The sequence below is a fragment of the Penicillium canariense genome (genome assembly GCF_028826845.1).
Source record: "Penicillium canariense strain IBT 26290 chromosome Unknown utg000004l_segment0_segment0, whole genome shotgun sequence".
Classification (NCBI taxonomy): domain Eukaryota; kingdom Fungi; phylum Ascomycota; class Eurotiomycetes; order Eurotiales; family Aspergillaceae; genus Penicillium; species Penicillium canariense.
In genome coordinates, this window is record NW_026622731.1 from 1,702,926 (window position 1) to 1,719,046 (window position 16,121).

The 16,121-nt window shown below is 52.5% G+C and overlaps 5 protein-coding genes across 5 annotated transcripts; 2 read left to right on the forward strand and 3 right to left on the reverse strand.

The window, feature by feature from the left end:
* Positions 1-130: 130 nt before the first annotated feature.
* On the forward strand, positions 131-2,711 carry N7482_006952 (UNC45-central domain-containing protein; the record flags this gene model as incomplete). The annotated part of the gene is made up of 2 exons (XM_056689077.1): positions 131-211; positions 285-2,711. The coding sequence occupies 2 exons, from the start codon at positions 131-133 to the stop codon at positions 2,709-2,711; spliced, it is 2,508 nt and encodes an 835-aa protein (XP_056541506.1).
* A 1,745-nt stretch (positions 2,712-4,456) lies between these two features.
* Positions 4,457-8,264, forward strand: N7482_006953 (glycerophosphocholine phosphodiesterase; the record flags this gene model as incomplete). The annotated part of the gene is made up of 4 exons (XM_056689078.1): positions 4,457-4,592; positions 4,693-7,521; positions 7,583-7,983; positions 8,049-8,264. 4 exons carry the CDS (start codon positions 4,457-4,459, stop codon positions 8,262-8,264), a joined length of 3,582 nt encoding a protein of 1,193 aa, XP_056541507.1.
* An 805-nt stretch (positions 8,265-9,069) lies between these two features.
* On the reverse strand, positions 9,070-10,675 carry N7482_006954 (F-box protein; the record flags this gene model as incomplete). The annotated part of the gene is made up of 2 exons (XM_056689079.1): positions 9,070-9,882; positions 10,424-10,675. The coding sequence occupies 2 exons, from the start codon at positions 10,673-10,675 to the stop codon at positions 9,070-9,072; spliced, it is 1,065 nt and encodes a 354-aa protein (XP_056541508.1).
* Positions 10,676-11,542: 867 nt separating this feature from the next.
* On the reverse strand, positions 11,543-12,809 carry N7482_006955 (TauD/TfdA dioxygenase family protein; the record flags this gene model as incomplete). The annotated part of the gene is made up of 3 exons (XM_056689080.1): positions 11,543-12,129; positions 12,188-12,517; positions 12,578-12,809. The coding sequence occupies 3 exons, from the start codon at positions 12,807-12,809 to the stop codon at positions 11,543-11,545; spliced, it is 1,149 nt and encodes a 382-aa protein (XP_056541509.1).
* A 625-nt stretch (positions 12,810-13,434) lies between these two features.
* On the reverse strand, positions 13,435-15,485 carry N7482_006956 (putative MFS transporter; the record flags this gene model as incomplete). Its single annotated transcript, XM_056689081.1, has 6 exons — positions 13,435-13,649; positions 13,705-13,833; positions 13,887-14,323; positions 14,384-14,490; positions 14,554-14,727; positions 14,784-15,485. The coding sequence occupies 6 exons, from the start codon at positions 15,483-15,485 to the stop codon at positions 13,435-13,437; spliced, it is 1,764 nt and encodes a 587-aa protein (XP_056541510.1).
* Positions 15,486-16,121: the final 636 nt, after the last annotated feature.

The window sequence follows — 16,121 nt, forward strand, 5'->3', positions numbered from 1 at the left end:
CTGCCCCTCTCCCCAAAAGAAGCTCCCGCCCGTCTTCCTTTTTTTTTTCTCTACGCAACTGCTCGATACCACCTACCGATCCTCGGACTTTTGCAGCCCCCGCAGCGTGTTGCTCTCCGGCATCCCTGCAATGGTTCAAGCAACGGGCGAAGAGCGCGCTGTTCACCTGGCACGGGAGGCTGTCGAGTTATTCGACGCTGGCCATCGAGAGGTACGTAATACACTTATCGCCAGCACGCGATTTCCCATGGCCTACTTGAGTTTAACGATGGAATGGTCCATAGGCCGCGTCGCGTAATCTCCGAGAAGCTCTCTTCATAGCGGACGAGAATCCCGATGTGAAAGCTGCCTTTCTTAAAATCCAGCAGGAAGAAGAAAGTGGCCACCCGCTCCTCGACCTCTGCCACCGTTACACCACCCGCAAGGATGAGACCGCCGGGAAGGAAGCCGCTGGATACCTTCGGACAGATGGCTTGAAACCTCCAGAGAATGTCGCGCTGGAAGCGCTGAAATTGCTGTTGGGCCAGCGAGCACATGCCCTTTCAGAGATTCAAGATGATATCATTTCGGGGCTCGTGCGCCACAATGCCAGCGTGCGCCAGTACTTCTCGACTCAGCTGCAGGTCTCCGTGACGGCGTTCTTTGATGAGATCTACGACCGAGGTGACGGAGCGGCGGTATGTTTGGACACCGTGGTGCTCGACCCAAATGTGTGGCCGTCGGAGGACGCGCGGTCGCACTGCGAGAGCGAGCTGTTCCTGCTCTTCCTTGCCAAGTTGATGGAATCAGGCCATGATTTGGACGGTCGCGCTCTAAAAGGAATTACTCGATTGCTCGCCGTGGATGCTGGCCGACTCCAACACTTGATTGACGACGAAGGATTTGAAGTCATTTTGACGTCTCTGGACAATCGGCTCCCGCTCGAGCTGCGCAGCCAAGCTACTCTGGCAACTGCGAAGTATCTGGAGGTCGCGAAGGAAGATGGCGAGAAGCAATTTTCGGCTTTGATTGCCGCGATGGTCGCCAAGGGCCGCTTGGACGATCTGATAATTGCTTTCTCTGCGGTGGCCGCCGTCTTCCCGGTAGCCCCGGCTGCAGCCGCCAGCATCTTCTTGTCCGGCGAATTTATGGAGTCATTGACCCCGCTGGCAACGCGAGACGCGACGCGGAAGAAGGTGGAAGTTTCGATTTTGGAGCTGCTGAATGCAGCATGCATTAATCGGCCTTGTCGGGAAGCGATCATCGAAAACTTCTCCGAATGGCTTTCGCACACCCTGACTAATGGCAGCGATGAAGGATCAGAGCTGGCGGCGGTGGTTTTGGCGAAGATCCGAACCTCTGAATCCACCCCGCCCTCTGCTAAGAACGGTGAGGCCCAGGAGGAAGACACCGGGGTCGCTGACTTGGTGCAACGGTTTAAGGGACTAATGTCTGAACCCAAGGTTGCAAATATCTCGCACGCGATTGAGGGTCTGGCCTATTCATCGGTGAAGCCCTCCGTCAAGGAACAACTCGCCAAGGACCCTACGTTTATGCGCGACTTGATCACTGTTCTAAAACAGCACACAAACGATTCGTCTGTGCTTTATGGTGGCTTGATGGTTTATCTGAACCTTACCAAATTCCTTCCCAATCTTTCCGACGAACAGAAGAAGATGTCCCAGTTGAAGGACTACGCGGATGCTTCTACCGGTAAGGGCCGGGATTCTGTTGACCCCCGGGATGAAGATGAAGCTGTCCTTGACCGCTGTGGCATCATCATCGACGCGGGAATCATGGCTCTCCTAGTCGAATGTGGCCGAGTTGCTTTGCCTTCCACCAATGATCTCTCAGCCAAAATATTATTGGCTCTGGCACGGCGGCAGAAGTCACGAGGGACTCTGGCCCAGCAAGGTGCTATCAAGCTGCTGCTCGGCTTGTCCATCCCCAAGCAGGGGGATTCTATCGTCCACACAGAGACGACACAGAATGCCTCTCATGCGCTGGCTCGGGTCCTCATCTCTGTCGACCCTTCACATGTCTTCCCGTCCACTGGGTTCCCTCAGGCGACTTCTCCCGTACGCCCTTTGCTCTCTCTTCTCCGCGCTCCTGAGGGTGCTGCCATCTCCGTGGACCAATCCCACGACCTTCTTCCCGTGTTTGAAAGCTTGCTTGCGCTGACCAACCTTGCTTCCTATCCACGTGACGACTCACCGGCCGAACTCATTGTGCGAGAAGGCTGGTCCGCCATTGAAGAACTCCTCCTGTCCAGTAACTCTCGCGTGCAGCGGGCTGCCTGCGAACTGGTCTGTAATCTGATGACTTGCGAATCCGGCATCATCAAATTTGCCGATGCCACCAAGCGGGCCTCGCAGCGACTCCATATAATGCTGGCGCTTACCGATGCGGACGACTTCGCCACCCGGCGAGCAGCCGGCGGCGCGATTGCCATGCTGACTGAGTACGATGCGGCTGTCGCGGCAGTGCTGGAACGGCCGCGCGGGGTGGAGTTGTTGCTGGGTCTGTGCCAGGAGGACGACGACGCCCTCGTTCACCGCGGAGTTGTCTGTGTGCACAACCTGACCACGGCGTCCGGGGACATCGGCGCCCGTGCCAGGGCAGCCGTGCAAGCTGCCGGGGGCATCGACGTCCTGACCACGTGCCTCAAGAAAACATCTAACCCAGCGGTGTTACAAGCCGGCGTGGAGGCCTTGAAACCGCTTGTACCATAACTGTGACGACCTGCTTCCTCGACATATCTTTTCCACTTGGCTCTCGGGAAGAGCGTCGGAAGGGCTAGCATTGCATCCACTATTCGCATACATGGAGATTCGGAATGGGTTGGGTCAAGGTCAGGACGGCTGGAGTTTTTCTATTTCTTTTTCATTCTTTGCTTTTTTTCTCTTTTGAGGGATTCGATACCCCTTTAATCAACAGCACATTGCCGAGGTTAGCGATCGATCTTCCCCTTGTGCCTTTTGTCTTGTGTTTTTCCCAACTTGCTTCGTTCATTCTGTGGGAACGTCCTAGACTGAAGGCGTTTGTAATGTCCTGGGGACGGGCGCATAATATTTTTGTCCTGCGCATTGGGAATATCCCCCTCGCAATAAACATAGAAGAGTATGAAATGCCAGAAGCTTTCTGGTTTATGAACTATGCCCTACCCCACGAACTCGAGTATGTTTAATTTTTCTGAATCTGTGGACATGCATGTCTTACTGCATCATGTATGCGGCGGAGTTAGTCTGCGGGAGTGACTTGGGCTGCAATTACCGCAAGTTACCTTGGGCAGGAATGGCGTGTGGTTCCCCCCCCTTAAGTCGGCTGTTACTTCCCCCCTCCTATCTTCTCTTTCCTCCACCCCTCGCTCTTATCCCGCCGTCCCCAACCGACAGGGAGACTAGGAGGCAGAGCGCGAGGAGGACGCTACCGGGTCCTTCGGCCTCGTTGATTCTGTGGGCTGGCTCTTAGGGTCCGCCGGGAATGCACAGCAAGTTCGGAGGGCGTGGCGCACCGCCCACGACTCTTCTGCCAGTCGCACGGGACCGCTGATGGGACCTCTTTGAGCTTCGTGCTGATCCCATGATGGATTGAGTCCATTCAAGGTGAGCGATAACCAGGGACCCTGGCCAGGGCTTTGCCCGGCGACCCGCCCAGAGGCCAACCAACTCTTTTTGGCTGGGGTCACGGGGTCGCGCCGGGAAGCCACGGCTCACTGGGCGGTCCGGAGGTACAGCAAATATGGACAGTTACGCAGATATGGCAGTTGGGAGGCGGGGGCGATGATAGTATAGACTATACGAGCACGCTATCCCGAGCTATCGATGACCAGAGGCCATGAATTCTTTCCATGTTGAAGTATATGCTATGACGTTGGGGTATAAAAAGGCCATCGGCCGGAACCATGGAGCTCGACCCCGCGGATCGACAAATCACCGCCGCTGCAGCACGCACACCTCCAGCCCGTTCGACGTGCGGCTTTCTGTCTCCGATCTCCCTTGATATCCCGTTGGGACGCTTCTTCGCTGCGCTTCACCTTCCTCCTCCCACTGCCCCTCGTGATCGCCCCGTTTGCTCCCCCTGGCCGTCAGAGTTTTACGCTCCCCACCGTTTCAGCACTTTCACCTTCTTCTCTTCACCGCTCCACTGACCAGCGCCCCCACTTGAACAGGTATAGTCGGTCTTGAAGCTTTCCACCTCCTTACACCTCCTCTTTCCCTTCTCATCCTCCCTCACACTCTTCCTCATGGCGCCATTGATTCCTCTCGCCTGCGTGCGTCCACTCACCTGATCACTCCCCGTGACCCTCAGGTTGGACCATTCGACAGAACGCTATCCCTGCGACCCGGGACTGTGGGGGCTTTTTCGTGCCTCGGTGGCAAAATAATATCCGGGCGGTGGGATTGGACCATAAGACAACAATCCATCCTTGGTGGGATTGCAAACAGTCTGGACACATCAGTCCGGTGTTGTCAACATGAAGTTCGGCCGCAATTTGCCCCAATTTACGGTGCCCGAATGGAGCGCTTCGTACATCAAGTACAAGGCCCTGAAGAAGCTCATCAAATCGGCTGCGGAGCAAGTCAAAGCAGGCCAAGAGGCCGATCTGGCTGGTAAGCGCGATACATTGTCGCCGTGAGGCGTCCCTTGCAAAACATTCCTCGAGCACCCTTCTAACCAGCATGGTTTGGTTGGTTTTTTCCGCACGATTAGGTTTCTTCTACTCCCTTGACCGAAATGTCGAGGACGTCGATTACTTCTACAACAAGAAATATGCCGAGTACGCCCGCCGTTTGAAGCTGCTGGAAGAACGATATGGCTACTCCATGGAAGGCATCCACCCGCTGGAGCCCGAGGACCGCCATGACCTGCGCGAGGCCCTTCTCGACCTTCGCTACCACCTGCGTCGCTTACAGTGGTATGGTGAGGTCAATCGCCGCGGCTTCGTCAAGATCACCAAGAAGCTGGACAAGAAAGTCGGCGCTCAGGCCCAGAAGCGCTATTTGGAGACTAAGGTGGATCCCGCTCCGTTTGCCTCCAATGCGCGGGCTGTCAAGGCCCAGGATCGCATCAATTCTTGGATGGCCGTTATTACGGACCAGTCGAAGGCGGATGAGAAGCTGGTGGATGATGCTAGCTCAACCCACTCTTCTCTGTCACTCAAGCGCGGTGCCTCCCGGCCGTTTTTGAACTTGCCGACCAGCGTTGTGACCACTGTAGACGAGGCTTTGAGAAATGACGACATCCATGTGCTGCTCGAACTGCTCGAGACATTGAAGGCTGCGGCGGACGAGGCGGGTGAGGGAGTCTTTTCCAAGGTCCTCAAGACGCTCATCCAGCGATCCATTCTGCACCGTGCCCGGGTCTGTTTGTCTGCACTGGTGCAGCGTGTGGACACGCTTGAGGAGGACGATGACATTAATCGGCGCAATTGTTTGCACCGCCTGGTCATTTCAATTGGTCGCGAACAATCGACCAATGACTCCGAGCCCGCAGCGTCTCTGGTCCTGGACTTCCCTCCAGAGACATCCCGCTACATCACTCCGGCGGCTCCGCCCACTCTGCAGCCACCACGTTCTGTGATCAAGGAGGCGCATATGCCTCAGCAGCTAGGCCGCGACGATCCAGCTGTAGTTCTCTTGCAGAATCTGCTGGATGGACTGCGTCCGAACCAACGCGAATCATTGATGGCCAAGGATCTCTCTGGCCGCACGCCGCTGCACTATGCAGCCCAGTACGGTTTCAAGGTGGTCTGTGAAGTGATTATCGAGCACCTCAAGGCGTGGGATATGTTTGATGTTAGCGAGGGAATCGATGGCACTTTGTGGCAGGACAATGACGGCTGGGCCCCACTGCATTTGAGTGTGGTCGGCGGCCACCCGAAGACCACCCGCTGCCTTTTGGACGCTGAAAATTGGGAAGAGACCCATAGCCCTGGCGACCGGGTCCGGAAACAGGTCTCGAAGTCTTCTGCTGTGCTCGCCCTTGCCACCAAGGCCAACTTTGTGGATATCGTCCAGCTGCTGGTAGATGCTGGCGTGGATATCAATTACCAGGACGAACAGGGTGAAACGGCCTTACATGTTGCGGCCCGCTTTGGCCATGATGAATGTGCCCGAATCCTCCTGGACGGCACCGAAGACCAGAAAGCCGACACTGACCTGGCTGAAAATACGTACGCGTGGACTCCGCTGTTCATTGCCTGCGTTGATGGCTCTTTGAGCGTAGCCAAGCTGCTGGTCGCTGCCGGCGCTGATCTGGAGCGCTTTGATTCATCTGGCTGGACTGCAAAGGAGCATGCTGCACTGCGTGGCCACCTCGCTATCGCTCGGTGTCTTGCTGAAGTCAGCCCCGGTCCTCCCGCTACCGAGCCTGAGCCAATTACTGTTCCCAGCTACAGCCCTTCTCCCTCATCATCGCCGCCGGGCCAGTCATCCCTGACTGATCGGCGGTCGAACGTCCCTGGACCGACATCCGGGAGTCCTGGGTTACGCAATACTGAACCTATTAAGACTTTTGGACATCGGTATCTTACCGACGAGACCATGATCCTGGTCAGCCTAGGTACTATGGATATGCGCAAACCCTTGGAGACGGTCAGCCTAGACCGGATCCCTATGGAGAATGCGCACGCGACACAGCTCGATACCGCTCTGTCTATGGTGGTCAGTGCGAGCGGTGCCCACGGCGAGCCGGAGGTCATTGACCTACCCGTGCAAGACAACATCTCGACTGAGCCGATTGTCTTCCACACGACCGATGCAAGCAAAGTTCGTCTGCTCTTTGACTTGGTACCCACCTACTCGGGCTCCAAGGACCGTGTTGTCGGCCGGGGTGTTGCTCTGCTCTCCAGCATCAAACAATCTGTGGGATCCCAGCGCATCAATCTTAAGGGCGATTCCACCATTCCCATCGTGGCTGCCAATACCTTGGAGGTTATTGGGTCTGTGACCTTCAACTTTCTCGTTATCACTCCTTTCAAACACCCAAACATGTCGATCACTGGCAACCAGACTTACTGGCGATCCATGAGCTCGACGATGGTGATTGGACACCGCGGGTTGGGTAAGAACATGGCCAGCCGTCGCTCCCTCCAGCTGGGCGAAAACACTATCCAATCCTTTATCGCAGCTGCGAACTTAGGTGCTTCCTACGTCGAGTTCGATGTCCAACTTACCAAGGACCATGTTCCTGTCATCTACCATGACTTCCTGGTCAGCGAGACGGGTATTGACGCGCCCGTTCATACTCTCACGCTCGACCAGTTCCTGGAACTGGGCAAAGGTCGACACCGAAATGTGCTGCCCGAAAGCGTGGACGTCCACGGCGCCACGACCCTCGGTCCCCGCCAGCGGTCCATGTCTGTTGGTGGCTCCGAGTACGATCCTGCCGAATTGACCGAGAGAATCAAACACACACGCGACTTCAAGAAGAAGGGTTTCAAGGGCAACACCCGCGGCGAGCACATTCAAGCCCCCTTCGCCACCCTGGAGGAGCTCTTCAAGAAGATCCCCAGAGCTGTGGGCTTCAACATTGAATTGAGTGAGTATTTATAGCTTCCCCAAGAACAGCTACATTTCGACGATCTAACCAAGATCGCCAGAGTACCCCATGCTCCATGAGAGCGAAGAGGAGGAGATGGATACCTACGCCGTTGAACTTAACTCGTTTGTCGACACCGTTCTCACCAAGGTCTACGACCTGGGCCGCGGCCGTGACGTGCTGTTCTCTAGTTTTAACCCGGACATCTGTCTCCTCTTGTCCTTCAAGCAGCCGTCCATCCCTGTTCTTTTCCTGACTGATGCCGGCGCCTCTCCCGTTGGCGATATCCGAGCCAGCAGTCTGCAGGAGGCTATCCGGTTCTCCTCGCGATGGAACCTTCTCGGCATTGTAACCCAGGCTGAGCCTCTCGTCCTCTGCCCACGTCTCGTCCGCATCGTCAAGGAATCCGGTCTCGTCTGCGTGTCCTATGGCGCGCTCAACAACGAAGGCGCAAACGTGGACGTAAGCTTCTACTCTTACGCCCATTTCACTACCTTAAATCTCGCAATATCTAACCCCTTAAACAGTACCAAGTCGCGGAAGGCATCGACGCCGTTATCGTCGACTCCGTTCTCGGCATCACAAACGGCCTCATTCAGCGCCAAAATAAGGGTGAGCGCACGCCCGGTCCCTCGCCGAACCCACACCCCGTCGCCGACAAGGGTGCCATCACCGTCCCGGTACTTGAGCAGGCAAAGCGGAATCACCCCAACCCTAACCTCGTCCCCGCTGCCATCCTTTGATCGTGATGCATAGAATCCTTTCTAAATTTTTTCCCTTTGGACTGTCTGTTTGCTAGTGCTACATACATTACTGCATTCTATGTATCTAGTTGCTTTGGGCTTGGAGCCTGCTTCCACAGCAAATACCAATTGTGTTTTGTTTGCATTTTCGAGGACCCTGGAGGATTCTGGAGGATTTGGAGGATTGTAGCGGTGTGTCCAAGTCCGTTGAAGGCATCTTTCATTTTCAAAGTGTAAATGGATACCCCAAAATCAGATTCGCAATGCGGTCCGTGTGTTCGTCCCAACTCGCTAGTCACTCCTGATACTGTTACAGCTATAACCGTCTTCTTCAGTCTCTGACTGCTTTCATAAAAATGCTTCACCGGATCTGTCCAGACATATCAAAAGACAGATACACTCTTTTATGCACAGAGAGAGCGAGGAGAGAAGACAAAGAAGTAAAGAAGTGATGATAAAAGGAGAAGGGGAGGATGATGCGAATAAGCGTGAAGACAAAAGAGGGAGGCGTGACCAAAAGGGCTGAGAGTGGCTGGTGGAGCCCGATTCTAAATGGTCCAAAGAGCTCATCGCTGGGAGTCTGGCTAGGTTTTTGGGAGTTGATAGCCCTGGCTTCAGAGAATGGCCATAGGGGATGCAGCTTGAGGAAACTGGATGATGACGTCCCAACTAGAATTTGTTCCATAATATGGTCACTAATGGGAGCTAATCACTATGGTCAATCCTCAGGCGATTCAAGTGTAGCGTGTCGGTTGAACGCCCCCCTAACTAGGCAGGTTGATTTCTTCCGTGCCATGCTCGCTTTTTACGAGCCGGATTCCTTTGCTTTCACGAGTCCCATGAGTCCCCTGACATATCCGGCATGGTCCGATTGGGCATCCTCGGGTACAGATTGTCCAATCTTCTGGAGCAGGGCACGGAGCGCAGCACGATCCGGGTCATCAACAAGACGTCGCTGTCGCTTTGGACCATGCTGCACAACAGTGCGAAAGACCCAGGAACAGCAGCGACATTCCGTTTCTTCATCCGCTTGCAAATACCGATCTTGGAAGAGGCCAAACATAAACTGCGGCGCTTTGTCGAATGGGGGTCCCTTGGACCGTTCTGACTCGAAAGGGGGCCCTTCCTCCCCCGGCTCGCGGATCCGGCTACTTCCAAATTCGAAGTGCCTCAGCTGCGACATGTTCTGTTTCATCGCGTCGAAATACTGGGCCCATCGAGTGTTGTATAACCGAATTCTTCGTCCAGATTCGTTTTGAACCACACGCAGAGAAGAATGTGGGTCGGCAGCTTGCAGCCGCATCGGAAGCTGAAAGCGCCACAACATCAGGCGGTTCACGATCGCACAGTCATCCAATTTCAAGGAGCGCAGTGTTCGTCCATGCCTGATAATCCAATCAAGCTGGAAATCAGCCGTGAATCCGCAGCCCCGCAGCTCCAGGAATCTTAGCCATGGGAAGAAGAATCCAGTATGACAGAACGCACCCGCAATATTCTTAATGTAACATCCCCAGCAAGTGATGGTCAGGTTTCGTAAGGTCAGTCGTGTTGGTGCAATCCAATTCAACGGCGGTTCGCCAATTTGCTCATATTGCTCGTCCTGGGAATATTTAATCAGCTCGATTTCCCATCAGCGAAGGAACATGTGACTCTCACCGACACGCTACCATGCCTCCAAACACCTGAGCTCACCAAGCCTATCTTCAAATCATTCACGTGAAGCTTTGTGATGATTCTCTTCAGGATATCCCGTGGCACCTCCCCATCCTGAGTATGGAAGCTTGGGAAGCGGACTGAGATTGGAAGACATTGAATTGAAAGTTCATTCAGGCTCTTTCCTTTCTTGGCTGTCCCAAGTCTCCTAAGGGCCCTGAGCAAATCATACACCGCGTTTTTCAGTATGTTTTCCTTGTCTGTGACAAGCTCTGACAGGGGGGCATGGCTTCTTGGGGGTGGACGAAGGTGTAAGGCCAGGTAATCCAGATTTTGGAATTGGCCCACTTTGGCTCTGAGATAGAAGGACAGGCGCTCATAGTATTTGATTGTGGGGTCAGCTTTGAACCCCATGTATAGCTGATACGGTGTCTAGTGGTGATTAAGCAACATATCCACGCTATGAAATGCCGCGAGTCAACTCAGAGACGAGGTCTTTCACTTACACGCCAGTATTCTCCATCAGGATACTTCACAATCACACCGCGAACCATAGCACGTGCCCGCGCGACTTTCCGTTTACTCTCCATGGTATTCTGACTGGATTGGGACAAGTCAAGAAGGAGCAAGCGCCGATCCAGCTCCCAGGCTGCAGGTACCGACCACTCGCGGTTCACGCGACGCAGCGAAAGCAGTGTCACCGGATCAGGAATGTAAGAGGTGATCATCAGCAGGATTTCAAGCGGGAGCCACACCATCTTGAGCTTGTTGAAAGAACAGCATTCCCTTGGGAGCTAGCCTAAGGAATTGGCGAAGAGGGGAGGCTGGAAGTTGGAAGGGGAAGGCATGAGGTAGAAGTGGAAGGTGGAAGGCGGAAAGATGAGGGCAGTTGAAGATGTTGGTTGTGTTTGATGGAGAATCAAACGAACGAGATACCATCCTTAACGCCAGTCAGTCCTCATTTTCCCCACGGGATACGCAAGATCCCGCACACCTCATACGGGTGTCTATGTGCGCTCTTTACGGAATTAGGCTGCCGGCAGAGTTGTCAGGGGCAGAACAAGGTATCAGTTCGTTAGACACTGTTTACAAAGCTTGTGCCTTTCTTCGAGACTTTCGAGCACAGAACCAAAGGTATTCCAAGGGGTTTCCAAAGCTATGAAACCTAAAATTCCAGCAGTAAACCACAAGCTTGCCCTCCATGTGCGCCTATGATCACTGTATGCTCAGAATCAATTTCAACACTCATGGCTTAAGATACACTCACATCACTCGACCTTGAAAGTTTTTATAACTGAATTACTTGACATAGCTAAGTTGCTTGCAAGAAGAAGCCAATACCAGTTCCAAAATCGGGGAGAGCAATGGCATACGGCACCTCGGCGGGGTTAGGTAGATCTGCACAGTTCTTTTTCTTTAAAGAACTTTATTCCAACGGAGGGCTACAACAAACCCCTACCGAGGAATGGGAGCAATAACGTAGCCTAAATATTCTTTGATAGACAAGGTTGGGTAAGCATGCTGAGAATACACGGGACGATGAGGATAGATGAGAGAGAATTATCTGCCTAATGTGACTGAGAATATTTGTCCGGCTCGAACATACTCGAGAAATGCCTCGATTTCTATTCGCGTTCCGCCAGGGCCTGTCTTCTGCTGATGCTCTTGGGGTCCAAATACGGCCGTTCCCCAAGCCCGACCACGCGATGGCCTGTTCGAGAACCAATCTCTTCATAGTCCCAAGTTGCGGCATGATAAACCGACCGGTTATCCCAGATAGCTATCGATAATGTGAGGGGTTTGAACTGAAATTTCCTGGTTACAGTGGACTTCTTACCGAGATCGTTCGGGTTCTGCCAACGGAGGCGCACTTGCAAATCATGGTTCTCGACAATGAGGCTCACAAACCACTTGAGTAAGTGCGAGCTCTCTTCTTCTGTGACCCCGTTCACCCTTTGAACATGCGATCCTACTGCGAAAATACTCTTCCAGCCTGTGACTGGGTTTGTGCGGACCACTGGGTGCTCGGCGCGCAGCTCCTCTCCGACATTCTCGGGAGCACCACGAGGGCCAAGATGAATCGAAAAGTTGTTGTTCTTGGCGACTTCATTGAACCGAGGCTGGGCGTAGGTTGCAGTAAGGCCTTCGAGGAATTTCTGATAAGGTTCCGACAGGCGATCGTACACTTCGTACCCCGAGGCCCACAGAGTATCTACCCCAATGTGTGAGTTTAATGGTATTAGCTGAGAATGGGGAAGGTCAGTACTTACCACCCCCAGTTTTGGGAAGCTCTGTCAGGCGGAGAATTGTGTAGTCACTTGGGATGGGCTCGAAAGTGATGTCACTGTGCCATTCTGCACGAGCGCTTTGCTTGCGGCCATTGCGCTGAGTGTAGAGTGTCTTGCGCTGCTGCGAGCTAATCACACTAATTTCATCATCCTTAACACTATGCTCACGGCCTGAGTTTGCGACTGGATGGATATGCAATCCAGAAGTCTTTGGCTTTCCTGAAAGCTCTCCCAATCGCTGCACAAGTTCCTTTTGCAAGTCGTTATCCAGACCGTCCTGCTTTCGGAAGAATACCACACCCCGTTGAGATACTGTTAGAGAATGGTTAGTATTGACTACTGGCCAAAGGACATTAGCAGGTGGAGGCTGACCGGTAATCGCTAGGTCCCGCAGCAGCTCGTCCGAGTTAGGGGAGCGTAGGAAGTCTTTCAAGCTCGCATTAGGAAATTCACGCCCAATGACTGGTGTAACATCGAAAAACTCGAATGCATCAAGAGCTCCGCTAGGCTTCAGCGGTGTCCGCTCAAGACCTTTGAGGGTGATCTTGTCTTCCACAATGGGGGCCACCAGGTTGGTTGTAGTTTCAACAAGCGACGGAGCCATGGTGTTTATAAAACAAAAGAGGTCACTAAGTCTTGACACCGAACTCTTTGTGTTCTCTTCAAAGATTTGCTCTACCATGCTCATATTTATATGGATCCGTCCACAGAATGTTGCCGACTATCCGGTAATGAGCCCGTGCATGCTGGCATCATCCCGCGCCGTGAAGTATAAAACGATGTCGTACACCTAGTGTCAAAGCACGAATCGAACCTCATACAGCACAGAGATAGCGGCGCTTGGCATGAAAGTAAAGGTTTCGCAATCAATGGCAGCGATCATGTCAGATTCCGTCATTCAAGGTCTGTCTGGAACTTTGCGGGGTAAAGGGAGGTATGCGGATGGTTACGCAACATGTGCTCACAATTGCGAATAAAATGTTGAATCGAAGCACAATCATTGGCGGTGCAATCAACGGCTATAGACTTTTATTCTATTACTATCAGTATTTATCAGCGATAACTACGATACGAAGCACGCGATCGGGAATATGGATCAGTATCATTAAAGCTGGAGACGACATCTTGTTTCCCGATATCCGAACAAAGAGTTGGAATACACGGCAGGAAAACAGTAATACGTGAATAATAATACTTGCGCTTCGGCCATATCCACAGGTTGCTCCGTCTTAGTGGGCAAAGCGGAAGTCTAGTCGCCGGGTCCCCTCCTCTTTGGTAGTCGCCAAGTAGTGCATTTTCTCCTGGTGAGACATTGCATTCCACTTCTTGTCTCGACTTGCATTACGCCAGACATAGTATGCCTTTGTCAATACATAGATAAAGATATTCGTCACGACCAGAGCCACAAGAACCCCATTACCTCGTCGATAGCGGGGAGCATCGTCTAAAACGCGTTAGCAATAGTGATCACAAGCGCAATGCATGATCGATCAACAAACCGGCGCGGTAGATGTTAGAGGCTATAATTCCCGATGCCTGAACACACATATTGTACATGGCAGCCGAAACAGTCCGAGATCGGACCGTGTTGGAATTACGGGAATTCCAGCCGACTTGGATTGCATGTGCTTTAATTGTCGTCAGAATGAACACGAGCTCGTCATATTGCAGGCAAACATACCGTTTGGAAAACCAAGAAGCAAGGTGACAATCGTCCAAACAACCCATTTGTTGGCGCTAGTAGTATCCACCACGTACAGATACACCACGAAGGGCAAAGTCCATAATTGACCAAGGATGGACACCCAGGTTAATTGCCCAGTAACTTCCGCGAGATATGTGATGGTAAGCATGAGGATGATGGAAATGACTGTATTTGGGATAGCAAGCAAATTTGAAACAAAGGTGTTGAACCCCATGTTCCGCAAGGTAAGGGTCAGATACTGCTTAGGTGTCGTCATCGGCGTCTCAAAAGTAAGTCCGATGATGTACAGAGGCCAGAGATCGAAATCACATAGACTTTTCCAAAGCAATTTAGGCGTGATTGGCTGGCGATTATGCATGGTACCTTTGCTGGGGTCGTCGCGAATGACGCGATTAACTATGATCGTTTCTTCTCTATGACGCTATTAGCTGAGCTTCACAACAAAATGCACGTGTCCAGAAGGCTGTTCTTACCGAGGCGAGAACCAACCAGTTTTACCACGCGACCAATTAGCAGTTTGGCAAGGTCCCGGAGGCATCAACATATATGCAGCAAGCCCGAAAAGCATAGTGATAAGGCCCTGTCAGACAGTTACAAAGTCAATTTGGAGGGTACGGAGTAGTTTTAGCCAGAAATGATTTACCTCGATCAAGAACAGCCAGCGCCAACCAGATTGACCATGAACCCCACGCAGGTGCAATAGACCGAAGGCCAAGAAGCCCGCAATAATGTCCGCAATGTTCATTGCCGTCCAAAAGAACCCTAACCGTAGAGACAGTTCATGGTGCTTGTAGAAGTAGGAGAGATAGAGAATAACCTGTCCGTGTCCGTTGAGTATGGTTTTCCTGGAAACGATCAGGTTGGGATACTGACATCGGGAATAAATCCACCTTGAAGAATCCCGAGAAGAGCCCGACAGACAAGAAATGTCGTCTTTCCTTGTAGGCCATACTGTCCCATGGCCACTGCGGACCAAAGAACCATTTGTGTGGGAATCCATCGATCTGGACCAACCCACTTACTTACCAGTTGCGAAGGCAGCTCAGCACAGAGGAACGAAAGCTTGAAAACCGTATTCCCAAGATTGTAGTCTAAGCATTGGTAAGCACAATTCCTCCAACAAGCATCAAGAACAGATGTGTAGATACCATTAGTATTCATGTGCAGGTCTTTAAGGAAGTTATCGGTCAAAGCCTGCTGCAGATTGGAACGGTCTAGTTCCAAGGCCATAAACATAAGACAGGCAAATACCATAATCCGCAGATCGATTTTTCGGATAAGTCGGTATTCCTCTCCCCATGTCCAGCGTGCATTAGGATCGAATCGATGAAGGTTTTCCCAGTCAGCTCTAGGTTGGTATTCCTTCGCAGTGTCTGCATCATCGAAGACCGACGGCAAGGTCGCGATCGCATCCGGATCGAAGTTTTTGGTTCGCTGGAACCAAAATCGACGCTCATTTTGCGGCTTTCCTAGGGGTGGGATGTCGGCGTCGGATGAGTCGGATCGATTAAGAACCGCCGAGACTGTCGACTCGGCGGTCTTCTTAGAAAGCGCTTCGGAGATCACAGTAGGCATTTTCAAAAACAAAGTGTGGACTTATTGGGAAGTCCTCAATGTTATTTTACTGCTTGCAAATGAGAAGTGGCAGGTAGAATTTATACATTCGCTGGTGACGGCAAAGTGCGACAGGACTTGCTCTGTGACAATATCTTGGCCATTGTTGACACCATCTGGCCAAGCATGGGACAATTTTTGCTCTGGTCGAGACACTTGCCATCTTGGGTGGGTATTGGACGGACAAGGGCCCGGCAATGCGAGGATGTTGGGAGTGGGAATGGTCTATTGGACAGCGGCAGTCACATCATTCCGGCAGAATATCGCGATCACCCAACTCTAAGCTATGAGAGTATTTGAACTAGAGCTACTGAATCCAGGATATTGCGAATGCATTTCTTTTCTGTGTTATCCGAAGTCATTGAGACAAAGGCGGCTGGGAACCGTTCACAGTGGACGAGGTGTTTAGTCTCTTGTCCTTGGGCGGCAAAGTCCCCGAGTTTCATCCCCCGGCCGTCTATTCTGTTGGAGACATGGAACCCCCTTTGATTGTTGTGATAAGTTTGTTGTAACTACTCTTTGCCTGAATCGGGTGACGTAGTCAACTTCTCCATAAATACAGATCGCCGGCCTCGGTCTGGAATAATCGCCAGGTAT